The sequence below is a fragment of the Sturnus vulgaris genome, chromosome 5 (assembly GCF_052056855.1).
Source record: "Sturnus vulgaris isolate bStuVul1 chromosome 5, bStuVul1.hap1, whole genome shotgun sequence".
Classification (NCBI taxonomy): domain Eukaryota; kingdom Metazoa; phylum Chordata; class Aves; order Passeriformes; family Sturnidae; genus Sturnus; species Sturnus vulgaris.
The window spans coordinates 62,960,260-62,987,194 of record NC_142247.1 but is presented as its reverse complement, the minus strand read 5'-3'; the positions used below and the strand labels follow the sequence as shown (position 1 = coordinate 62,987,194).

The window sequence follows — 26,935 nt, the reverse complement described above, 5'->3', positions numbered from 1 at the left end:
ATTAAAAACTGTGGCATAACCTACCTGTAGCTGAAGGAGATAAAGTAGTAGATGTTACTTTATACAGTTTAAATCATGCATTCCAGGCCTCCTCATCGCCAAGATTTTATCCAGTCTATCCAACTCAGTTACCTCTAAAACACTCAGTTCTGAAGACCCCACACCTCAATAAACACCAAGTAAAGAAGACAAAAGGGATTCTGTTTGTTTATGCATTTGTAGAATTAGCAACCATTCTTCAAGCAACTATAAAAATTTTCAGTATATAGGAATTAAATGCAACTGAAAACTGTACCCACTCTTTCACAAAAGAGAAGGAGGTATTTAACATCCTAAATTAGCAAGGTATAATAAACTTTCAGATGTGTTTTCTTGAAAACAACTTCTCAGAAGTAATAAAAAAAAATCTAATTTGTATGTGACTTGGCATGGTAAATTACAATTACACATTTTGTAATCTCAATAAAGCCAGCTCTTTACTGAAAGATTAAATAAATTTGAGATCCTTTTTAAGTGCTGACTCCTCATAACATTTTCTGGGTTTAAGAGATATGTGCATCTCTTGCAATTACCTAAAATAACTGCACTTACTCTTTCCCAATCAAATACGTCAGGAAGCATTTGATCAAATTTCTTCATACATCTGAAGTTTGGCATCTGTACAGCTTGGTTCTATAACAGCAATAGCAATTAGCTTAAGTAAATAGTAAAGCTATTGAAAACACAGCAATATTTAGTTCAAAGCACACTGGAAAGGGCTTTAGCACTGTACAGTGTTTCTTCCCAGGGCCTTTCTCATAACAAGCCACATGTGCATCAAGATTGAATTTGAGCTTTGTGAATGACACTGATATTCACTTTAAGCTAATGTAGTGATGGTATCAACCTGTAGCCCAATACTTGCAAGGCCCTTCTGATTCTAATGGAATTGATCAATATTTCAAGAGGCATTCATAATTTATGACCAAGCAGACTAGCAAAGATTATAATTCTAAGAATACATAGTATTTCCTCTTGGATCTTAAAACTTTAATGTTTATCAATAATGAAACTTGTGTGATAAACTTTGCACTTTAAAACCTCTAAACACTTTTACAAGCCACATCACAACAGTATTACAAATCCAAAATATGTAAGATCTAGAGTTCGGTAAATAAATAATGAAGTCGCTTCCTTATCAAAATATTTACTGCTAAAATATTAGCAAATATGCTTTATTAACTTCTACAATCCAACATAATTACAATGAATGTATAATTTCCGGTATCAATTTTAGTATTAAGATATCCATATATAAATAATATCTATACAGGCAATATTATTAATTTTTACAATATGCCTCATTTTCTCAAAACTTAGAACAGGATTATTGAAAGTTATTTTAAACTCCAGTTTATTTCTTACATGAACTGATCCCCATTGCAGTAAAGGCAATACTCTAGAGTACCTCAGCTGTATAATTATCTCTGTTGGAGTAGATTTCTAGTCTTGGGATGGGTTTTTTTCAGGATATTTTTAATTTTCAAGGGTGGTAGGTTTTTTTCAGTTTTGTTTATGGTGGATATGTGGACTGGACATGCTAAACTAAGACAAACTCAGCTGATAAACCATAGATAGAAATCACTATATGATAGTTGTATACTGTCTGTTAACAGCAAACACTTGAGTAATTTTTAGTGAAATGGAGAAGGACACTGAAGGGATTAAGGTTCTATATCCTAAGGTACAGAGCTTTGAATTACAACTGCTGAATTGTTACTTCTGATTTTAAAATATCCTGATACCACTCCTCACTCCCTGTTTGGTGCCAGAGGGAGAGCTGAAACCAGCTATTCAGAGTAAAATTAAGCAAGCGATTCAAAATTTTAATAAGAGTTATTTATTATTAACTATTTGAATTTCCAAATAATGACCCACTTTAATTCTGCCAATAATTGCAAGTGCACTGTATTTACAGCCATTTCACTGAACAATAATTTTACTAAGGCTTACTTCAGAGATACCATCCCTTTCAGAATCCAATAATAGCTAATTAAACATTTATCAACTACATGCTAATGGTTTTTCTGAATTATTCTTTATAGATTAATTCTTCTTAAGATCTGCCAACCGTACTTATTTATTGCCCTGAGTAATGGTTTACAAATTTTAAGTTATTTACAAAAACTGCAAAACATCTCTTTTCATCACACAATTAAACATAAAGAAAAACTATATGCAGAGGAACAGTTAGAAACTGTTTGCAGGTTAAACTAAATGAGAGTGCAGCAATAACTAAAGCTAGACACAGCACCCTAGGTCCTGTCTGAGGTGAGCTGGTCAAGAGCAATCCCTTTCCTGGGTCCATGGCTACACTATTGCTAACAACACCCAGCAACTCTCCAAGCTTTAAGGATTTAAGACCTCTGAAACATTTTTTTTTTTTTTAATGATAGTGTACTTGCACAAAACAAAACATCCTCAAGATGTAACTAGGAAAAGAAAACCACTCTGACAGGCTCATTATTCAGTACAATTCCCTGAAGACCTTTGAAAATCCAGCAACTTTACTGGTGTTGCAACTAGGATTTTAGAATAGCATTGCCCTTACGTCCCTGATCATTTCCACGTCTCACAGCATGCCTTCCTTGTTCCCCCTGCATTTGTGTGGGTGGCTAAAAGATCAATCAGATCATGCAGGAAGAGAAAAGAAAATGTTAGGCTGTAACTTCACAAGGCCTAATTAAACAATTTAAGAATTAGAGAACCCTTTTCAAGACAGAGGGATTTCATCTTGTCGATCCCCTGCCATTAGACAGGTTCATCTCCTTGTAGACTCACAGTCTCGGTTTTAGCTGGATGAGTTTCCTGACCAAATTCACTTGCTGGGAAGGCAAAGCAGGCATGGGAGCCTACAGGCAGGCAAAATGCAAGGCTGCTTTGTTCAGCCAGTCCCAGCTGGAGTGATCTTTTGCACCAGATTGAGAAACCAGAGTTTTGCCTCACCAAAGTAGGCACTGAAGGTAAATCCCCACTAGGTCAGGCAACTACTTGAGTACCAAATGTGGACGGAAACTCTATCTGAACATACATTTTCTTCCTCAGTGCTCTGACAAATGCCAGTTCCAACACTTACCAAGTTTCAGCACTTGAAGTCAGACGTTTTTAAACCGATGCAGATTCAGCATCAAAAGTTTTAGTAAAATAGCCATACAGCCTGCCCATTGGCAAAAACCGCCTTTGGGGCCAGTGTGAATAACACATCATGTGAATTCAGTGCCAAAAAGGAAATCAGGTGGTTTACAAGGTAGGATATAATTTTTCGTTTAATTCCTCCATTATTAACTTAATATAGAGACCAGGTTAAGAAAGTTAAAGCACTGATAGAGTTAAACGTGGGCAGGGACCTCAAGGGCAACACAAACAAGCTTCTACAGGTTTGTTGATGACAGAAAGAATGCCAGGAAAAATGTAGGCCCTCTGTCGAAAGAAACAGGAGAGCTGGTTACCAGGGGTATGGAGAAGTTTGAGGTACTCAGATATTTTTGCCTTGGCCTTCACTAACAAGTGCTCCAAGTTGCAACCTGCTCTAGTGGAAGATGTCCCTGCCCATGGTGGGGTGTTGGAACGTGATGAATTTTCAGGTCCCTTCCAACCCAGGCCGTTCTATGAATCTAAATAGGCAAGTATAATCTTGGACTGATGAGCTGTAGAACACCGAATATTAAGATCTTAAAGCAGCGCCATCAGAACTCTAATTCTGCCCTTTAAAGCCATGAGAGAGAAAACATCTCATTTGTTTTATTGTGCCCTTTAACAGCTGTACTCAAGGGACACCTAAACAGCAGAAAGCTGCACTGGCAAAGTTAAATGATATGCAATCAGGTGCACGATTCAGCCTCAATTCATTAAGTTTCATTCTGCCTTCCCCTACAACCATCCCCAAGAGAAGGAACAACATAATTGTACAAATTTGTTGGTAATATTGCAGGAGAAAGAGTTTCCCATTTTAGCAGCAAGACTTCTGTAAGGATTGAAACTCAGAAAGTTGTTAAGGTAAATTTACATATCTTCTCCAAACTGGAAACCAGACCAAAAATTCTGTCTATTATTATCTGTAAAACTTGAAAGTACTATAAGAAACTAATGCAAGAAGTTACAAGCAATAGAATTAGTATTTTAAATTATTCATAACTTTATTATTTTTAACATCAGTTACTGTTACTCAGGCAATACTTCAAGTACATATATATTATCAGTATCATACAAAAGTTATGCCACCAGATCCTGAAATTGTTTTCAGTAAATGTGGGGTATCATAATTTTTTCACAGGAAACACTATGATGGCATTCTCCATAAAATTAATCAATTACCAAGCTGAAGCAATTTCACATTGTGGTACATACACATAATCCTAATGCTATTAACCAAGTGGTGCATCTGTGTGAGTGGTAGCTCGGTAGCTGCCTGGAACCTTTCCAGAGAGCAATGCAGACACTCCTGCCACTCCCTTTTATTGCAAGAAGCAGGGCAGCTCCCAGGGCTGAAAACAAGCCAGGCAAACCCTTTGTCACACATAAGTATCTCAGCACTGTACTCCCTAGTGCATCAAGAAATACAGCAGAGGTTTCATTTATTTTCATTTCTACAGAGCCAACCTGTATCTAGCAGATTTCATGCCTTGAAAAAGTACTTGTACTGGCTGGGAAATGCAAGCAATCACTGGAAGCACTAAAGCTCCATCTATGCAATCTTGTATCTCAAATAACAAGCTTCTGTAATACCACTCCGAAATCTTACAGTCCAACTTAAAATAATTCAGAATTGATTAATGTATTTTTACAAGACAGTAATCAGGAGCTCCAGTGCAATAAAAGCAGAATAAATCTATTGTCAAAACAGAAAAACATGTTTACATAATAAAAGGTCTGACCTTTTAAACAATTAAGGGTATTACTAAATCATCCTGGTGTAAGGAGCTCAATTTCAGACAATAGTATGAGTCATGAGTAAACATGCTGTTTGCAAAACTTGCCTGAAGTAGGGTTGGAAGAGCTCAATTGCTTAACTCTTTCCATTGAAGAGATATTAAAATGTCTCTTGCTTGAGAAACTAATAGACCTTTGAAACTCAGTAGAGAGACACATGAAATAAATATATTTAAAAATACATTAAAATTGAAAACTAAGAAGGACAAGGAGCAAGTTATCTGCTCAATATTTGTTACACAGCCCCAACCTACTCAAATGCTTCTTAGTCATGTATGACTAGAAATACCAGAAGTTAATGTTCTTTTTCAAGACATTTATTCACCAATTTATTAATCTGAAAACATCTCCCCAAAACAACAGCTTATTTTTCTCATTTCATCATAGAAACAAGTAATATCAATTTGACCTACACTGACTGCAACCCTGGTTCTCCCTTGCCCAAGAAACAAACATCTATCGCCAGAATGTGCTAAGTTTTTATCCCTCCTCACTTTCAATTCCAGTTACAGCTGTGATGAGTCAGTAGATCTAATCAGTGGGACTATGACTCTTAAAATAAAAACTGAAATTCAAATTTAAAACTGGAAGCAAATAACAGGTCGAAGTTCAGTATCTTGACATCATAAGCAAGGAAAAAAAATAAATCTGGTATTAACTAAACACTAGCACAACTCTTTCTGTTCCCCAAATTGAAATCGTTGGTTTCAACAACAAATCCATTGGGAAAAAATACTGTGCCATGTAGTAGATTTAAACAAAGAAATAAATTAGCAAAATCAAGGGCACAGGTGAAAGAGTCTAGATACTCCCAGGAACAGATCACACACACCACACTACTAGAAAACTCTTCAGAGTTACCAGGCAGATTCTGGAGAATCCCCAGTTTGAGGTACCTAAGAAATTGCAGTCTAATTCACATGAACATCTGCAACTTTTCTGCAATACAGCCATTTGTCTCAAAACATGACAATTCCTCATACTAAAGCAGTATAACTTGCTCATTTAGCAGACCCCAGCCCACACGTGGATTGCAATTAAATTTTGTTCACACCAGGCAAAAGACCAACATCTGGTTTATACATGATCTTATCCCTCCTGAAGACAGCTCAGTCCTTCCAGAAGTAACAGAAGTCATCTCATCACAACTCCTTGCCATAAAGGCACTGTGCAATTCCTGGCCAAGCAGATCTCTGTAAAAGCCTACAGAGATTCACCACATAAATGTTGGGTTTACTATGAACAACAACAAAAAAAAAAAAACAAAAAAAACGAAACGTGTGAAATCACTGGAAAAAACAACGGAACAAGGGTTAAAAGAATGACCCATACTGATAACAAGCAATCCTGTTAGGAGCAGCGTCCTGGGAAAAGTAAAACTGAGGAATGGGTTATTTTTACCAATACCAGAAGGCCTGCCCTCTGTAAAATCACACCACAGTGACTCCTCCTGCCTTCCTCACATCAGGAGGATGGAAAGCTGAAGCATATCGAATGTGCAGTTCCTTTTACTGTATGACCAACAGGAAAACAACCAGACAACAAACATGAACTTCACTTTTACATTTTATATTTACAGAGACTGCAGGCTCTTTCTTGCCTCAAAGGACCACCTATGTGTAAAGCTGAATATCATGAAAGATCTGTCCACAGGATAGTACATCATCACCAACAAAAACAACCTCAGAGATATGATGAGGACCTGACACCCAGCATCTCTTGCAAATGCACAAAGGGATCCTGGCCACAGCAAATACAAACACAGTTTGCTGTTTGGATCTCAGTATTCTGATATCAATACACAGTGAGTGAATTATGACAGAATGAATGGAAGCAAGTAAAATCAACATCACTTTCCCCTTCCATTAGATCCTGCATTGAATTTCATTACATTAGATCTTTTACAAGTTATCTTCCAAATCAGAGTAAACAGTTTAAAAAAACCCCAAAAATTCATCATTAAACTGTGAATTATTTTCAAGTTTTTAATACATAATACATGATTGGTATAAAATAAGCCAGCAAAATTAATTTTTCTGTTCTTCCAACTGTTCATTTAATTCACTGTTGTAAAGACCTCAACAAAGCACACCTGTATTATCTTTGTTCCATAAAGTAACTGTTGCTTTGCTAGAAACTAACCAGAATTTCTCTTTTGAAGACCACTGCCATTATCTGCTTAAGGACAAGATGCACCCTCTCCAAAAGACAGCTACAGACCCACGGAAAACACTAACTCACAGAAACATATTAAACCACAGAGAGACAAGAGTCTCTTTTAGGTACCTATTACACAGGTTTTTTATTACTGACAGAAAATTTGTTTCAATTCTTACTTTCTACTTTAATACAAGGATTCTTTTCTGTGCTACAGAAACAACATTCTCCTCCACATTAATTAACAGTTCACTGAGAATGCAAAATTTGTTTTTTGCAGAACACAGGTAACCAAGTGAGTAAGCAGTTTCCAGCATAGACCAAAAGCTATTTCATGTCACTAAATACAGTCACTAAATATTTATTTATCTATGGAAGAAAAGTTTTAAGCTACTCACTCTCATACAATGCTAACAATAATGCATAAGTATTTTATATTTTTATATTAACACATAAACACAATAGGCCACCATAAAAACAAACAGAAATCTTACCTTTTTCTGGTACCAAACTATAGCATCAGTTACTTTGGACGCCATTTATTCCACTGAATTCACAGAGTCATTTTAGGCTGTTAACAGAAAGAGACAGAGCTTTACTTCCACTTCCCTATGAAGGCCAAACAGAGAAGGCAGAAACACTCCCATTACCTGCAAATCACTGAACACTGTATTTACTTTACACATTGCCTCATTTCTATTTTACTAGGAGTTCAGGCTTTCCCCTCTAGGCAAACAAAACTATAAATCTGCTGCTACAGGACATCAAAAGCCCCAGTTTTGTCCTGCCTTCCCAGTAAAACACACAGGCTGCACAAAGATGATCTGTCATTGTCTCACAGGAACCTCACAAGTGTTGTATCATGTGCAGTTTGGTTTTTTTTCCTGATTAATTAAGCAACCTATAGTTATCAGCCTAACACAGTACTTTGAAGTCCAGAAATAATTATGCTATAAAATGCAAGAAAAATTAATACAGACTATTAGATACACTTGGAGAAGAAAACAATATCAGTGCGAGAACTTCACTAATCATAATTAATACCCTCATGAAAACAGCAGACCAAAACTAAGTCAAAAAGAGAAAACCAAGGAAGAATGGTATGGTTTCTTTAATGGTAACAAATAGCAATAGTATTGATCTTTGATGCCTCTGTAATCAGTTTTCAGCATAAAAAAAAATACCAAAACCCAAAATTTCAGCCTATGTAAAATATCTGTATCTTGAAACTAATTTTTACAGTCTTCTTTCATGTAATCAGTCAGCCAGAGTTCATTAAGAAAAATAAAAAAATAAGGAAAACATAGAAAGCCTTCAGGTAGATCTGTGTCTCTTGTACAGGGAAGCCCAGAACCGGACCCAGCAGCCCAGTCTGGCCTCTGGCAAGGACATGGTTAAGGACATCATAAGGATGGCAGTGGCTTTATTCCTCAAACACCAAACTATACATCAAGCATTTTCTAAGATCCGTCTTGCATAAAAATATTACATATACTACAGGATTGTCAGTATCAACAATAATATTACACCTTATGTTTCTTCAGTAAAAGGAAGCAAGAATTATTAACCTGTGGGGAGTTTTTATAGTAAAAGATTATTTGGGATCTACCTCTTGATTTAAAGACATTTGTTTACAGCTTTTACACAGATAAGAAAGGCAAAGAAAAACGCAACATTCAACAAATGCGATGGAAACCAAAACTGTATGATAGATTAAAATGAGTGTCTTTATAAAAGACCTAAGCATTAGAGTAACTTGTAGCACTTTATTGTACATTATTCATCACCAAAAAAATCAGGGTTTGGTTTTTTTTAAAGCAGGTATTAACCATATGAAGTTCAACAAGGGGAAGTGCCAGATTGTGCACCTGAGACAACCCTGATTGCATGTAAAGTCTGGGGAACAAGAGGCTGGAGGGAAGCTGCAGAAATGGACCTGAGGTCCTGGTCAGTGGCAAGTTGAACATGAGCCAGTAGTGCCCTGGCAGCCAGGAGGGCCAACCCTGTCCTGGGGGCATCAGGCACAGCATCACCAGCCAGGAAAGGGAGGGATTGTCCTGCTCTGCTCTGAGCTGGGGCAGCCTCACCTCCAGTGCTGGGGGCAGTTTTGGGTGCCACAACACAAAGAGACTTTAGGCTACAAGAGAGCATCCAATGGAGGGCCACATAGATGAGGTTGTCCTGTGCAAGGCCGGGGAGATGGACTTGATGATCCTTATGGCTCCCTTCCAACTCAGTATGATTCTATTTATTTAAAAAATGCCCCTCCAAAAGACTCAGTTCTGCACTGACATTTGTTTGTTCGTTCTTCTCTGACTTGTGCATAGACATACTCCTATTTTATACAGTGCATTACTTAAAAGATATAAATAATACTGCCTTTAGTTTAGACAAGCACCATGTACACTATAGTACAAACCTTCAATAAATGGACTGATATTATATCAGGAGGATTTCTAAGAAACATAATGCCATACATGTTCATGTTTCCCAAACAAACCTATTTTTAAGATTTTTAACAGTGCAACTCCAATATCTTTTATACAACTTCAGATAAAACTACAACTCAAGAGAAAGAAATGTCTCAGAGTTTAGACAGTCATTGAAAATTCCAGAAATATTAGAACACTGACAATTGGTGCAATTGAGAAAGCAAACACCTCAATTTCTCCACTGTTGAAAATATCATGTAAATCACATCAAGTCAGTTAAAGCTGGCAACCATGACTCTGTCAACATCTGTAATGGTGTCTGGCTTTCTAAGAGCAGCTATCAATCATTAAGAATTCATTGGCAAAATAAATATAAAAATACTATCACATAAAGGAAGGAGTCCAAGAGAGACTCTGATATAACCTGGCATTACCCATAGACTGCTCACCTTTATTTCTCACCCACACAAAACCTACAAAAGGACTTTCCTTCTTACTGGAAAACTTCTTCAGTTAAACTTGACTTCAAAAATCCTTTGCTACACTGGACTCAAAAGTGACAGAAAACCCTTCCCTACACACACATGGCCTCCACACACAGGACCTTTCACACAATCACAGTGAGAGCAGTTCACTGCGACAGAGGTGCCAGTGCAGGAAGGGGCCACAGAGATACTGATCACATTTACACCCTTGCCTTCATGACCTCATCTTGGAGGACCTTTAATTCTTTCTTATTTCTCTTAAATAACACCCCTCTCAAATACAATACACCCTGCTTCCTACCAGCCTAATCACAGGATAAGAAAAAGGTTGGAACAACTCATTATCAGCAGTAAAGAACTGCTGAACCTGGACAGAAATCTTTCCCTCAACAGCTACATTAACTTGATGTCTTTCTCCAAGGTCAATGATTTTTCAGGAAACCAAACATTAACTTATGAATCCAAGACTTCGAACTGTGTTGACTATGGCTAAAAATGGATCAACCATTTTAAAAGCAGTAACCTTTGTTTGCAGTAGCTTTTCAATTCAAAAATCCTTTGCCTCAGAAATAATTACCTCACAAAACTATAAACCAAATATAAAGAAGTAGCTTTATTTGATTTCTATTGACAAAACTGTTATTTAGATTATCCATGGTTTTCATATTTTTAAGAAATTCTCGGCATTAAATCCTCCATAGAATCTATTTTGATTACATGTAAAGCTTATTTGCATACACATTTGCATAAACAAATGCAAAGATGATGCTTACAAAAGTAAATATGACAAAATCATGGGATGGATGTCTCAAAACAGAGTTTGGTGTGCTAAGTAAAAATACCTCTACTAGGAAACATCACATGCTTTCTTCATGAGCTACACAAACATTTCTGAGACAGCACAGTAAGGAAATGTGAAAAGGTTTATTTAATTATTTCTGTACAGTGTTTCTGCTTGCAGGGGCTGGGATTTGTCTGTGGTTTGGTTTTTAGTTTATCTTTAGGTTTTGGGGGGTTTAATGAGGTGAGATGAGACATTATGACTTTAATAGACTCAGTCTGAAGCTAGCTTATCTGGGTGAGGGATGGATGGAAACAATTCAAGGCACTTCAGCTGCAGCCCTGGCTCTATCTGCTCACACTCACTGAACACCTAAGATGGGAGACTAATTATTTTAGCAGTTTCTGAACTCTGCATATTCATTACAAGTTACTTTGCCACTGATGTTTCCAACTGACATTGATCCTGAGGTCAGCCTGTAAAAGCCCAGCTCTAAACGGTATCAACTGGGTAAAAGTGAAAAGTGCAAACAGCCGAGAGACAAACACAAGCACGACAGAGCAGTGCCTGTTCTGGCTGCTTCTCCCCTCCTCCTCTCTGGACCCAGCCCTCTGTTCCACGTTCTGTCTCAAACACCTGCATCTAGGACAGGGCCAGGCTTTAGCACTCAGCATAATGTCCTGTGCAGAGTAACTACAGCAAGATTAACCTAATCGTAACTAGTTGAAGACTAAAGAGCACCACAAAAAATACTCTCAACTTCAGAGATTAGACAGAGCATCCAAACATAAAAGCTTGATCACAATATCTCTGCAACATTCAACAGAGCTTGCATTACATTTCCATCAAACGTAGTTAATGCTATGAATAACTAGCAATATTTTTTAATCGAAACTTCATTGCTTTCTTAAAATTTAATAGAGAAAAGACTACCTAGTTTTGGTGATCCCTTTTCAGAGGTGGGGTTTCTTAGTTATTTCCTAGTTCAGGGCATAATCATATTACACAATACACCTTACAATCAAATTAGCAGTTTCTCAAAAGCCACAGAAATTTATATTTAGGTGTCTTTAGACAGCTAAGAGCCCATGCAAGCCCCACAGTACTGCAGTGCTTATTGAGCAAGACAGAATTTAAATAAATTCAAAGTATATTTAGAAATTTTACTCATATCCACAGGGCTTTGACGACCCTAGTCAGACATAAATGTATATATTTCTAAATGACAGTCTAAAGCAAAATGAACTGACAGAAGTTCACAATAAAATTGTGCTCTTCCATAGTGACAAAGTAAAAAAAAAAAAAAAAAAAAAAAACAGGCTTTTTAAAGAATATACAAGTCTAAGCAGTGTCAACTAACAGAAGGACATAATTAAAAATACAACACAAGCAAGGACACATAGGCAAATAGCTGCTTTCCTTGCCTGTAAACATTGTGAATCACTAAGTATTTCAAGGAACCTGTTCCCTTTATAGCAATCCCAACCTGAATGGCCAGGATACCATCCAGCTGTTGAGTCAAGACTTGAGTGTCCTTCTCAGCCTGTTATGATAGAAGAACAAGTTATATTTCATAGAATGATGAAGCAATGAAGTCGCATGCTCACTATACATCATCAGAATTAAAACAGCAAAACACAGGTTGCTTTTGTCACAAACGTTTTTCAAAAAGTGATTGATTTTTAGTACCTTCAGGAAATTTAAGGCAGTTTTTAAAAGGTGATTATATAAAGTCATGAGAATACTACAACCTGGTTTCAACTGCTTTCCAAGATAGAACTGTTTTACCATTACGTTAGATCCTCCAAATTGCAGTTTCACAATCACAGGCATAATTTTACTAAGATTCCCTGGCATGTACAGTAAGAAAAGACAATGAATCAGAACAGTACACTATGGCCTAAACTGCTAATTTTATTAACAAGATATGTATCACACAAACTCTCTTAAAACATTATACTTTTTCATGCAGAGCCAGAAAACAACTTTAATGAATGAAAAACCCTCAGTTTCTAGGTTCAAGATCAAAATACAAGTTAACATTATCATCAAATTGCTGACATTATTTGATACTTTATGTTTAAATGAGCCCAATAGACAAGTTAGTCACATTAAGCATCCACTGTTGACTGAAAAGCTGCTTCTGTCATGACATAAACCAAGGGAGGTATCCCTGTAATGCAGATACAGCACTAAACTCACCAGGAGTCATCCTTCCTCCACTCAAACCCAGGGGAGTTCTGCCACTGCCACAAAGAACAGGAAGAAAGTCTTCAAGCAATGCTTCAAAAGAATCATTACTTTTCATGTGCATTACACGTAAGCCATTAAACCTACATCTCCTTTTTGAAAGAGAACATAAAATACTAAGCAATGCACTCACTGTTCTTTTAAAGTACTTTATCTATGCCTCACTGTTCTCAAAACAGCATTTCAGAATTGCAAATGGTATACAAGCAAATGAGAAACTTGTCACTCCCAGGTTCACACCTTTCAGTGGAGGTTTTATCATGTTGCTTCCAGCCACCCTTAAGAAAACCTGCAGCAGTCAAAGCTGAAGAAAAAAGTCAAGTTAGCAGATACTGCTAACCTAAGAACACAATCCAGCAATCCACATGAAAAGTTCTCTTCCTGCCATGCCTCATGAGCCCCCCCAAGTTGTCTTGCAGCCCAAGGTCATAACAGTTTGTAAATAAAAAGGAATTAACATACTTGCTTCCCCCAAGGAAGACCAAAAACTCTCCTAAAACTGGATACCAGCATTCCTTGGATGCTGCTCATGAGAGTTAATTTCGTGCTCATGAGAGCACTCCACCCCTCGCTGCCTGGTCAACTGCCTCAAACAAGGTTGACTGGAATTCTTTAACACACCTATGTCCCCCCTGTAATATACACCAATACTGTTTCCTATTTCAATTCAAACTCTGCCCTCCACTCCATCTCAAAAAGAAATCCCAAACCTCCCCCAAAAAACCTGGAAAACCGAATTTACCATCATCCCCAAACAACCAATTAAAAAAAAATTAACATCCCTGGATGCCTATTTCGGAAGGCTTTTGTTTGAGAAGGCCTGTTTCATCAGGCCAACAGCAACAAGACATGACTCAGACCCTGTGCTGGCTGCTGTATGTCAAACCCTATTGTTTATGAACAGAGATGTACCTAACATGTCATATATGATGACAGACAGGGACATCTGGCAGCATATCCATGCTGCCTGTGCCTCCAGTAAGATGTGAGATGCTGAAAAGCTGATACTTTCTCAGGCCTCAGTATTCTGCCCACAAACCACTGCATCTGCTCCTATTTCTGCTGCTGCATATTTCCTTATAAGCTCATGCCCTTTATCACTCACCAGCCAAAGCAGGAAGATATCACAGACACTGCACAGAGCATGTAGTGAAAACCAGCTTTCAAAATCGGATTGGAAGTAGACTCAACCTAGTCATCATCACTTCCACAGCAAACCCACCAATATTTGAAGCAAAGAAATGCCACATAAAATAACTATCACCCAAGGAATACTTGTTTTGCCAGTGAATTACACAACTGTCTGAAATAGCAACAAAATGTTGACTATCAAGATTTCTGAGATTTATTTCAAGTTCTGGTAAAAGAACATTGCATGCAGTTGTTGTAACTGCTGCAGCCATTTCTGGAATCTCTGCCCTCGCTCTTAAGATCTGTGCAAGTTTCCTAATTTTCTTACATAGCTGGTTCATGGCTTCATTTGAAGTAACACGACACAATCTCATAGATACCTTACTCATAAAAATACGGGGGAAGGACTCTGAACTGAGAAGTCCAAGATGCTACACCTCCCATAATTTACTTTTGAGCCACTGCAGTATTTATAAATTAGCAAATTAACAAAAAGCTTTCAATATTTAAACATATTCTGCTGTTCAATAAAGTAGAAAAACCCAAGCCCTCAAAGGGACCTATACCCAAGTTAATTTTGCTTCTTATCTACTGTAAGAGATGTCAGTTTCAAAATTCTCACCAAATACAGTAATTGCTGTTAGCACACTGGATCTACAAGCCATTTCTGAAAATGCTGTATCTTTCTTAAAACATTAAATAAAAACCAGCAGATGGTCAATCCCAAGTTCTTTCAGTTCCTGTTTTTTGTACTGAATACTACATGCATGCACATACACATCCCATTAAACATTTGCAACCTTATACAGAGAAATCCCTGAAACATTGCATGTATACACATCTGCTCTTACAATCATAACAACTTTATTAAGGAACAGAATTTCTATAAACGTCAAGTTTTTAGTTTTTATATATATATAGCTGCCTTAATAATTATGTGGGGGAAAAAAACTCTCCACAGTCACCACATTGAAATAAAACGCCATACTCCCTTCTTCTTTCTTGAGATTCTTAAAGCAATAATAAATCTTGCTCACTGGAAATAATGACTTGTGTTTAGGAAGACATGTTTATCTGTCACCAGGCACTGCACAGCAGAGTTGTGGTTTCTTGATGACTACAGTCAGGAAGCTGAAAACCACTCCTAAATCACCAAGTTTGCATCATGTTCTACAAATAGTTATCCAGCAAGTTTTTGAAGCAGCTGAGGCATGAAGTGGCTGAGCTGTTGGAAAAAGCTGCTGTCTCTTTTAACGGCTGCTGTTCTGCAGGAACACAGCTGAAAATGCTGAGCTTCTATTCTAGAAAAAAAAGTCTCAGGAGTGATCCAAGCAAGGAATTGCAGAGTAACAAGCCTTACATGTGTATCTGGCAAGGTCCTCAAAACAATCATTAAAAATGGAACACCATTATACCCGGAAGACTATCTGATAGGGTCTAATCAGCAGTTTCTACACAGGAAGATCATGTCTCAGTCTATCAGTATTTCTGGACATGTCAAACCAACTGATAAACAAGAGCAAGTGACAGAACATATGTGGACTTTCAAAGAACCTTTGGAAAGATGTCAAAGACTTCTAAATAGTCTGTTGTCTATGAAAAGCAAACATTGCCACAGATCAGAATCAGCCAAAACACTGTACAAAATCTGGAATCAACATTCTTGACTGCAATCAGCAGCAAATTGGATAATGAAGATAAACAACAGCATCCAGTCTGCATAGAGCAGGCTATTGATTACCTGATACCGATGCCCAGAAGCTCCTTGGATCACAGACCACTGGCCTGCAGCTCTTCCATTCAGTGCTAGCCCAAGGCAAAGTGCACACGAATCCCTGTTCTCGTGATGCGGAACCATCCTAATCCTGAAACCAAACAGACTAATTTTCCTAGTCTGCTCTCTTTATGTTCCACTAGCTTTCACACACCTTAGCACACTGTAGTGACAGAGGCAGACATTCAGGGTCTCATCCAGAATACATGTGCCTGCTGACTACCTTGTTAAAGGATGAGAGCATCCAGAAATGGCAAATTCCAGGTATGTATTGCATCAGACCTTTACTAGAAAGATGAACAGAGACACACCATGTCACTGCTCATCAGGCCCTGACAGGTAAGGGTAGCTTTCAAATAGAGATGCCCCACATTCCTGCTGGCTCCTACATCTCCAAAGAGGGAACTTGAAGCAGAAGCAATCTCTTCCTAAAGACACATCCACACAAGCGATGGCAAAGGTTAGGATGGCCCTTTAAGGCTCTACAAGGGTTTTAAGCACTCTAAACCAGTATCACCACAGTACCGTGTCCTTAGTCACAGCTTCCAGCCCCGGAGCTCAGGGGGCTGATGCCACTGCTGAGCCCACGAGCAGCTGTCACACCATTTACCTCCGCAGAGCTCTGGACCCTGCAGGACCTGAGCAATAACGGCACACTGAACACTCTGGATCTGGATCTCTCCCCACAAGCCTTCTCAAGCACCAGTAACATGGTAATCTCAATTAACTAGGGCTATTTCCCCTCTCTTCCTCCTATTTGGACCAGTAGACAACAATTTTTAAGAAGTACTGCCTAAATTAAGTTCTGAAATAGAGTGAACTGAACCTTGTCCTATTATTCCAAATTTTAAGCTTCTGTAAAAAGCTTCAGCAGTTCTCTCTATATTTATCTTTTATACTGCAAAGGACAAAAGAAAACCTGAAGCAGAAACATTCATAAATGGCAATCTTAAACTAGCAAAGCTTAAGAATATGTATGAAGTTTAACAATGAAAAGGCAAAATAAACAGAATTCAGTATCAGCCATGTCAGTGTTATCTGTAAGGAAAGGCAGGGGGAGTGAACTATGTACACAACTCAAAGCCTTAAGAACCCATATCTCAGATCCAGAAAGGAACTTTGGCAGCTCAGGGACCTCTTCCATCAAATACACTACAGTCAGAAGAGCAGGGAGACCTGAACTAAAAGGGAACAACAAGGAGAACACTAAAGTACAGCTCTGTTGATCAGCTGTGCAATCTGACTTGAAATACACCTATTTTATTGGGAGAAGAATATTAAAATATTGGAGAAGGGGTTCTAAGAAGGGCTATGAATTACCAATCACTTGAAAGACTCTCCTATTGAAACAGGCAACCATGAACAGAAAAATAAGGCATTATAATAAATTAAATGAGACTTCAAGAGAAAAACAGAAAATAGAGTCAAGAAAACAACAGCTTCCCATAATACAGGCAACTCCATTTATTAACTAAGCTGAGAGGATAGAAAAGTCAATTTTTTAACAGAGAAACATTATATTACAACACATAGACTGTTAAACTCACTGCTACAGGAAGTCACTGAAACCAAAATTTTACTCCCATTCAAAAAGAAAGCAGCTATTTAAACACAATAATAATAAGGAAAAAAAATAAACACACAGATGAGGGAATCTCAAGCTTCATAACCCAGGATGCAAGAAAGCATCACTGGGAGATCACTGGGCTGTATTCCACCATCCAAACACTCCCCTGAACCCGACCCCACAACAGCCAGAAGCAAATACCAAGGAAAGCATGAGCCACACACAGAACAAACTGTCCCTTAGATCAACACGAAGAGTGTTTAGCTGCCAAGCCAGCATCTGCCAACCACCTAAACCCCAAAAGCATCTGGCGCTGGCCAACTTCCAAAATGCAAGACTTGCACGATTTCACGTTTGATGTGATATTGCTTTAATTTCTTCTCCCATTCTGCAGCTGTATTTTTTTTAAGAACAGAACCACAAATTATTTGCAAATAGGAGTCCAATGCTTGGACTCATTCCAGAAAGTCATCTAGGCTCTTTGGAGAACATCTACCGAGACCACCTCAAATGGGCAAAGAATTAAATACTGAGCATTATATGTATTCCCAGCAGAAACAGATTTGGAAAAAAATCTCCTTCACATGCATAGACTAAAAAATAAGAGAACAGTTCTAGAAACTCCCTGATATCCTGCCCTTCAGCTAAAAAAAAAAAAAAATCCACTACAAACACAAGCTGTATTTCCAAATTTCCTGACAACACAGTGGCTATCTCTCTATATGTATATGTGTTTGCTCTAACTTTGAAGCTGCTCCGAGATGGGGCTGGACCAGACTGATGACTTACAATGACCCTTTCCTAAGTTATTCTATGATTACATATAGAGCATGCCCAAACCTTACACAGCAATACATGATAGCTCTAATTAGTATTAACTCTTTTTTCCCCTATGGAAATTTATTAAGCTCTTCGGGTTCTCCTTAAAAATTCCAATATAATTTCTTCAAATAGTTAACCATTTCCTCTGCACCCATCAGGAAGGATCTTTATGAATAACAGCACAGTAAACTCAAGGCAGAAAACATGACATTTAAAGCTTTCAAAGTCTGTTGCTTTTCACACCACCACACATCTTTGATTAAGTGGTGGTCAACTGTCCTCGAACAGTCAGATGCAGCAGTACCTCTGACAGGTACCCCAAGAGTTTTGTTTTGTTTCCTTCATAAAACAAAAAAATAAAATTAGAGAAAAAACAGGCCTATCTTGCTCTGTGGGCAGAAGCAATTAAGTCTGCCTGCTTTCACCATTGTCCCACAGCTCCCTATTGTCCTGTTACACCCCACCCATAATATTTTTCCTGCCCCCCACCCATCATAAAAACCATCCCAAGTGTTTGGCTGGGCCAGCTGAAGTAGGCTACTGCTTGTGGCTCAGAGCTTAGCACACAGACTACCCAACAGTTGCTCACTTCTTGAAGAAGGGAGGGACTCAATTATGACTGCCTTTTTTTGGGCAGGAATATTAATTTGGGTCACTACCTGTCAAAAGTTTTATAAAAATTTGTCACAGTGTAGGTAGTTAATGTCTTTCAGTTGCCATTAACTTTGGGTTTATCATCTGAGTAAGAAGTGACTCAAATGGGAGAAGTCAGACAAAGAAAGCAATTGTACAAGCTTTGTGCCCATAATAAGTCTCACTAAAAATCCACATAAACTGTCTGATGATGAATCCGTAAACAACACTGTTTATTATGAAAAGAACTTCCTCACAAAAGAAAACCCAAACTCCAGTCTTTGACTGTCATCATTCTCACTCAGAGGGGTCCTGAGAAAAGCAAAAAAAATTCTTCGGCAGTATTTCTACTAGAAACAAGTAAAGACAGATATATAGAAAAGGCAAGGAAGACAGTATATCTAACTCTGGAAAATTAAGAAAGAAATTAAGTCCACTGCTTTCCAGTGACCCCTGCCAGCTGTGACAGGAACAGCATTATTCAACTCCAAGAGCACTCCACCCCTCACTGCCTGGTCAACTGCCTCAAACAAGATTGACTGGAATTCTTTAACACACCTAGGTCCCCCTGTAATATACACCAATACTGCTTCCTATTTCAAAACCTACAGGACTTTGACTTGTCCCAGAATTCACACCAATGCCCGGCAGCTATGGATACAGCTGGGATCAGCTTTTTGGGACAAGTTGAGTTCAATCTGCTTTGGGAGAAATCCAGTACTGCAAGAATATTTGAAATGCTCCATGGAGATCCCAACAATTACTGACAACTTATTTGTACGTCACATTCCACACAACACAAGAGGAAAAAATTATAGTACAAACATTGAATTAAACCAACTAAGTTTCCGAATTCTTTTTCTGGTGACTCAGGCTCATGTTTTATCCTTTGTAATATTTATACCCAGAATAAAAACATACATTGGCAGTAAAACATAGCAACAGAACATTTAACTGCACAAACATTCCACTTCAAACATGGACTGGGATCTAAAATACACAAGTTGCAACCATTGCTCTCAACCTTCACCTTCAGAAATGAAAGCTGCTTGCAAATTCTGTACAATGGAGTCCATCAAGATGATGTGAGTACATACATTCAAGAACACCTTACTGGAACACAAATAAGACTTCTGAGAAAAGGATCATCCTTTCCAGGGAGTCACAAGCAAAGAGGCAAATCAAAGAAGATCACCAAAACTTTAGAGTTACAAAAATAGCCAAATGCATACAGCTATTTATAACCCAGAGATTTATTCACAGAACACTTTTAGCCTCTTAACCTCAGGGAAACAAAGTCTGATGCCAAGCACTAATATATGTAACAGAAATACATCCTTCTGCTGCTTACTGACCAATCCAAGTGCAGCTGAAGATATTAGGATTCACTTGCTAGGATTAACAGGTTATTTCAAGTGATGCACTTCTCCCTGATAAAACAGATACACCATCTGTTTAACATCATCAACAGGAAGATATAAGCAGACAAATTACTGATGACAGACACACTGTACGTAGTCTCATTCCTATTAGAAAACTCGTGCATCCAAACTGTAAGACAAGCTGTATTTTCTGTAGGAACATTTTATCACAAAGAATTTCAGAACATTAATTAAAGTACTTTCAACAAGTCAGGTTTTCCAATTAATTACTTTTCCCAGTTAATTATATGACAGATGGATAACACACTGGCAAATTTGGAACAAAACGCAAGACTCAGCAGCATTACTTTTCAAGTGACCAATAACATGGAAAAGCAATAAAAGGCAAAATACCAGGCACAGAGCTTGACAGTATGGATTCAAAGTTCCACTGAATCTGATACACTTGGGTAACACCCACTCAGAGGCTAAGTATGAGAAACAGAAGTAAAAGTAACCTGGACAGCTGTAGTACTGTGGGATAAATTTTCCCCAGCTCCTTTGTTTCTCACAGAAAAGACAGAAAATAAAACACCTAGAAAATGAATGTAACAGCATAAATTTTGAGTGATGAGAAGTTCCCTAACATTCTGATTCCCAAACGGAAAATCAAGGATAAGCTGCGGTAAGGTAGCCACTATTTTAGGGTGGAAAAGGGGAAAAAAAAAAAAAACAAAAAAACCAAAAAAACCCAAAAGAGTAAAGAAAAAGAAAACATGAACATATGTAAGACACAATACAAGAGACAAGGTCAGAGACGAAAACGAAGATGCTGAAATTCAGAACCTTTAAAGGGAAGCAGAAAACACGTTCTATCACCTGACACAGGCATTGAGGCAGCTCACGATATGTTCAAGCAGCTCAGCGGAGAGAGGGTGCCTCACAGCAGAGCCGGAGCGGGCAGGCAGAGCCCCAAGCACCGAAAGGGCCCCGGACCGTACCTGCACCTTTGCCGCCCGCACCGACGCCGGCGGCGGAGGACACGGCAGCACGGGCACCGACGGCTCCGGGACGGCGCGGCCGCTGCCCGGCCGGACCCGATGCGGGTCCGCGGCGCTGCGGGCAGGGGCCGCTCGGAGCCGCGCTCGGACCCCCGCCCCGTCGGCGCCGGCACCGCGCCGGCTCCCGCCGGAGGGAACCGCGGCGCCGCGGAGGCCGCGGGCCGCCCGCCCTTGCCCCGGCCGGGACTCCCCCGGGAGGAGGTGAGGGGCGGCAGCCGCCCCGCTCCCGCCGCCCCGCCAGGGGAGCCGCGGCAGCCCCGCCGGTGATGCGCGCCCCGCGCCTCCGCCGCGCTGTCCCCCAGCACCGAGAGAGCACCGCCGCCTCGCCCCGGCCCCCCTCCCGCGCCCCGGCCGGCCCCTTCCCCAGCCGCACGGAGAACTCGGAGCCCCGGTTCTCCCCCCGCCGCTGCCCCGGCGGGGTGGGGACGACCCCGGGTGCCGGAGCCCCCTCCCGGTGCCGGAGCCCCCCCGCCGCCATCTCACCGTTCGCCGGTGCCGCGGGGCAGCGCGCGCCGCACGCAACGGCGGCGGGAGCGCGAGGCGGCGGCGGGAAGGCGCGCGCGAGGCAACAGCTGGCGGGGGAAGCGAGAGCGGGGGGGGAGCGGCGCGCGCGTCCAGGCGGCAGCGGCGGCAGCAACAGCGCGCCACCCGCGCGCGCCGCCGGGTCGGGGGCGGGGCCCGCGCGGGCCGGCAGCCAACGGTGGCCCCTCCCGCCGCAGGGGGCGGGGCCGAGACGTGACTGGCGGCGTCACTGCCCAACCAGAGCGCGAGGGAGGCGGGGCTACGCTTGACGTAGAGGCGGGGCAGAGGCGAGACCACTGTGACAGATACCGCCTTCACCAATTGGCGGCGGGGGCGGGGCTCCAGGCTGACCCGCCGCCCGCCGGGTGGAGCGACCCGAGCTCGAGGGGCGTCACCGACGGCTGAGGACAGGAAGGCGGGATTAAGTTGAACGACGTCGCCACAGACCAATGAGAACAGAGGGCGGCAGGCCGCGCGTTCCCGCTGGCCAATAGCAGGCGCGAGGCGGGTGAGGGAGGCGGGCGGTTCCCTGAGGCGGAGCGGGAGGGGAGGGCCCGGCGCCCCCTCAGCTGAGCGCGGGCCCCGCGGACCGGGGAATGCGCCGGGATCTGCGGTAGGTGATGGGCAACGAGGGGGGCTTCAGCCTCGGGGACCTCTGGCACGGCCGGGGAAGTGGGGCCTGGCGCGAGGCCGAGGGAGGGGCTGAGTTTGCGAATCCAAAGCTGTGTTTAAATGGGGTTTTAAACGGGGCCTACCGCAGTATTTCTTTCGAAGTGTTAAATTACCCATACGATCGGACTAGGCTCTAAAACAGTATTTAATCGAACTGGGGTTCTATTTAATATGGTTTCACCATAATACGAATTTCAGGACTATTTTAGGCGATGTTCAATATTTAAATCTAAATGTATAGGTTCATGTTATCATTACCACTGAGCTGAGTCTCATCTGTAAGATGCCCTCCTCTTTATTTTTTTCTTCTAAACAGGACAGAATTAGCTATCATAATATCCTCGTTATGCAGATCATCCCACCAAGGTCAGTGATGCTCCTTGGATCGTTTCTCCTCGCTGAAAATTTTCACTCCCTAATTATGTCGGTCCTATAATAGGAGTCAAGAGATTTTTTATTTTCACGCTGACATCCCATCCCATCAGTGTTCTCACTGAAGAGCCAGTTCAGACCTGTAGCACAGCTGCATCCTTTTCCCAGTGTCACCCATCTTGTTGGGATTGCTGGGCTCTAGCAAAGAATCTGCCCATCATCTTTCTTTCACCATGAGATAATCAAATGCTCCATGTAATCAAACCCTTCAATTTTATGTCAGATCTATATCCAGCTCACAGCCTTCAAAATCTGGTAGCTTTCTTTACTTGAACTCTAAGATCTCAAAAGTACACTTGGATTTTCTTGAGTTTTCATCTAAAAACGCCTCTAAAACTGACTGGAGCCTTGCAGTCCTGCCCAATCTGGCAATAACATCTATTAGATCAGAGACAGGCAGCATAACTTCTTCCCATGCTGAATTTTCTGCCTGTTTTTTCCAGTTGTTGCAAAGTGGCTCTTAGCAAACTGAAAGTATTTTCAAGTGAGCAACCTTCAAATTGACTAGCCCTATGTATTACCTCTTCAGTAGCTTTGTGTTTCCTCCAGAGAAAGGTGATAGCACCTTCTTTGAGTATCTGATAACCTGATACTTCTAAGAGTGTTGAGTTTCTTTTTCCTTTCAGACCCAAGTTTCCAGTCTGTTTCTGTTTGGTTTCTGCTTTCTCCAGTTTGCTAATAAGAGTCTCCTTCTTGTAGTGTTTGTAGCATTTCTAGAACTGATTTTGAAAAACATCCTCATGAAAAGAATGTTGAAACTTCATTACAGATCATGACTCTTCACTTTAGCCACAGACTTTCACTTGAGAATACTGGAATTGTTTTCAAAATACTGTAAATGCTTTAGGCCAGACATAGTAATTGTTCTGTAACCCCTGTCAGCTGGTTTAGGTTTGTTTCTGTAACAAGAGCAAAACAATGCTATCTAAACCTCCTTCAATTTTTTTGTCCCCTTAACTCTTGAGTGCTGCTGAGGAAGAGAAGGGTAGGGGTCTTGGTTCCATCCTATCAGGAACTGGCTTTCACCAGACCCTTTGGTGATCTGAGCAGAACTGAGACTTTGAAAAGCAAAGCTACAAAATACTACTTTTAACTTTCTCTTTTTTTCTAGTTCAGCTCAGGGAACTGGCCTGCTTTGGACAAGTGTCAGCCCCAAAGCAAAGAGGGGATGTGCTGACTGCAACTCTAATTTAGATTATTTTATGCAAAACTGGATCTTCTCCTTACAAGAAATCCTACTGCTATCCACTAAATCAAATCCATCCAAAGTTCAAAACCAGACTGAACATAATAGTAGGTCTGTTGAACTCTGTATCAGAAGATGCAGATTGAAACTGTAGGATGATTTTAGGGATGTACAAAATTGTTCTCCCCTCACTGCAAGGGAGCAGGTCATCTCATAACCAGTTGAGACAGCAACTTTTACTTCCCTGCTTCCAGTAGCAAATCTCATCTGAGCACAAAATTTGTTCAACTTCAAATAATCTGGCAAAAACCAATCCCAGTTAAAAAGAAAAAGGTGGCAGTAGATTTCTGCTTGTTGGGCGAGTTCAGCAGCCATAATCAGGTGATGTTGTGTGCATTGGTAATAACACAGAGGAAGCAGCAGCAGCTTCTGGGCATGGGGGGCACAGAGGGGAAGCAGCTCTTGTCCTTCCCTCAGCATCTGGTGCTGAGGATTCAGTGCTTCAGAACACAACATCACAGTTTGAGTAATTCAAATATTTTTGTAGTCTGGAACAAATCAAAGCTCATTTTCTCATTTCAGGTGAAAGACTATTAGTGTTCTAAAAGGAATTATTAAAAATTTTAACTCAAATTTTAAAAATAATTAAAATACCTATTTGAGCACCATTTCACTGGTAAAAATTACTCATTTTTGTAGCATGAAATCTAGAGGAAGATCACAGTCCTTCGCACTTCAGTTTTTGACACTTGTAGTGAAAGGCTTTTGGCAGATTAAGTGGTAAAAACTTTCCACTTAGGAATATAAAAACTTTCATGACTGTAGTGGCATTTGTCTTGTTTTTCTTTCATCATGATTACAGAGAAATTTAAATACCCTACCCAGCCAATAAACCTGTCAGCCAGTGTCTGAACACTTGAGATACCTGCCAAAAAGCAAACATTATCGGTAGCTTTTAGTAATTTCAAGATTGCTGGCTGACAGAAAGCTGGGCAGTGCTCACTGGCTCACTTTGAGCCCAGGTCACTTCAGCTGCAGCTCTGCAAACTGCAGGATCTCTCCGAGGGTTTCTGTGCTCCTTTGTGCTGGTTCACGTTTTACTGTGGTTATTTGGTTACATAGAGAGCACTGTTATGTTTTGTTTTCAAATGTTAGCTGTGAGTGCCTCAGTACTAGTGTAAAATGGATCTAAACATATTCTTAGCGTTCAAAAATCCCTACATGAGCCTGACAGTTTGTTTAGTTTGTTTCACAGAAGAAATTTAGATTAAGGCAGTTACACAGCTGACTTAAGGCACTCCAAGGGAATGGTGGACTGGAACAAACACTCTTCAGCTGAGCATGGTAGTTATGAAAGCGCTAGGAAGCAGTATGTGGGTGAGGTTAGGAGTGGGAAAGCAAGAGCAAGGAATTAGTCTCCTTTAGGGAGTATGTCTGATGGTCTAGTGCCAATTTTTGATGCCTTCCCTCTCCCTTTTGTTTTGTTAGGTGCTTGCTGACAGCGAAGGACTTCCTCTCAAAGCTGTTTAAATGAGAATGTCCCTGGCACAAAGAGTGCTGCTGACATGGCTTTTTACATTACTCTTCCTGATCATGCTGGTGCTGAAGTTGGATGAGAAAGCACCGTGGAACTGGTTCCTTATTTTTATTCCAGTGTGGATATTTGATACAATTCTTCTAGTTATGTTAATTGTAAAAATGGCTGGACGGTGCAAGTCTGGCTTTGACCCTCGCAATGGCTCCCAGAACATGAAGAAGAAAGTCTGGTACCTGATTGCAATGCTGCTGAAATTGGCCTTCTGCCTCGCCCTGTGTGCAAAGCTGCAGCGATTCACCACCATGAAACTGGCCTATGTGTTCATCCCACTCTGGGCCTTGCTGATTGGGGGCATGGTTGAACTCGGGTATAATATCTTCTATGTAAGAAGAGACTAAGCTATGCCAGGTGGTTTCCAGTGCCAGGATTGGCACCAAATTACCAGATTATTACCATTTTGCCACAGAGCTGATCTTCAAACTAGAAAGCCAAATGAGTCAAGCTGGAGACTTAAGCTAAAGCAGGCTGAAGACTGAAAGTAGACTTGTTTCTTTTTTTTATTTTAAAACTCACATATTCTCTTGTAAATAAAAGTATTTGTTCAACATAAGCCATTCTAATATGATTACTGTTATTTGTTACATGGAATAAGATACAGGTTCTTCACGTGCAGGTAGAAGACCTTGTCAAAGAAACCACAAATGTTCTACCCAGAGTATTCAGCACATTGAGTAATCCTAGGAAAGAGGACTAACATTTTCTGCTACTTATGCTGTAAATCAAGAAATAACCAGTTAACAGTAATTTCCATAAGGAGCTAAATTTGCTTTAAAAATCAGTAACGAGTGACAGCAGCCAACTAAGAACAAGAAAAGGAATAAAGTAATACACTTTTTTTTTTGGACAGTGAGATTCCATTACCAGTCTAAAACTAAGCACTGTTTTCTAAGCTGCTGAAACAGCCCATAACCAGCATGTTAACCTTAGGGAATACAGTTGGTAGCTGAGCTGTACCAGCAGTCCCGAGATCCAGAGAAGAGGGAGACAGTGGTGATTCCAAGTGAGAAATCACCAGTGTTGCAAGACACTGAAAACACAGGGCAAGTTCAGTGCTGCATTTGTACCTGCCCAAAGTGGTACGTGAATAAAACAGTTTTTAATACC

The 26,935-nt window shown here is 40.4% G+C and overlaps 2 protein-coding genes across 4 annotated transcripts in view; one reads left to right on the top strand and one right to left on the bottom strand.

Moving 5' to 3' along the window:
• The window catches only part of PHTF2 (putative homeodomain transcription factor 2), a 62,879-nt gene extending 40,887 nt beyond the window's left edge, over positions 1 to 21,992 (bottom strand). Inside the window, exons 1-2 of one of the 2 annotated variants that reach the window (XM_014869062.2) lie at positions 21,906 to 21,992; positions 7,620 to 7,696 (exon numbers count right to left, since the gene is read on the bottom strand). In XM_014869062.2, the coding sequence (XP_014724548.1) occupies positions 7,620 to 7,664 (45 nt within the window). In that variant the 5' untranslated portion in view covers positions 7,665 to 7,696; positions 21,906 to 21,992. Of the gene's footprint in view, positions 1 to 7,619; positions 7,697 to 21,240; positions 21,259 to 21,905 lie in introns of those variants that run through there. The other variant, XM_088165858.1, reaches the window with a different exon arrangement.
• Positions 21,993 to 22,456: 464 nt separating this feature from the next.
• Positions 22,457 to 26,391, top strand: TMEM60 (transmembrane protein 60). 2 transcript variants are annotated; one of them, XM_014869060.2, is made up of 3 exons: positions 22,492 to 22,557; positions 22,933 to 22,982; positions 25,723 to 26,391. In XM_014869060.2, the coding sequence occupies exon 3, from the start codon at positions 25,765 to 25,767 to the stop codon at positions 26,167 to 26,169; it is 405 nt and encodes a 134-aa protein (XP_014724546.1). In that variant the 5' UTR covers positions 22,492 to 22,557; positions 22,933 to 22,982; positions 25,723 to 25,764; the 3' UTR covers positions 26,170 to 26,391. The 2 variants fall into 2 exon arrangements, with proteins under 2 accessions (XP_014724544.1, XP_014724546.1); XM_014869058.2 differs by lacking the exon at positions 22,933 to 22,982 and having other exon boundaries at positions 22,457 to 22,557.
• The last annotated feature ends 544 nt before the right edge of the window (positions 26,392 to 26,935 follow it).

Excerpts from the sequence above, each read along its gene's own strand:
- TMEM60 (XM_014869058.2), top strand. The coding sequence starts at position 25,765 with ATGAGAATGTCCCTGGCACAAAGAGTGCTGCTGACATGGCTTTTTACA.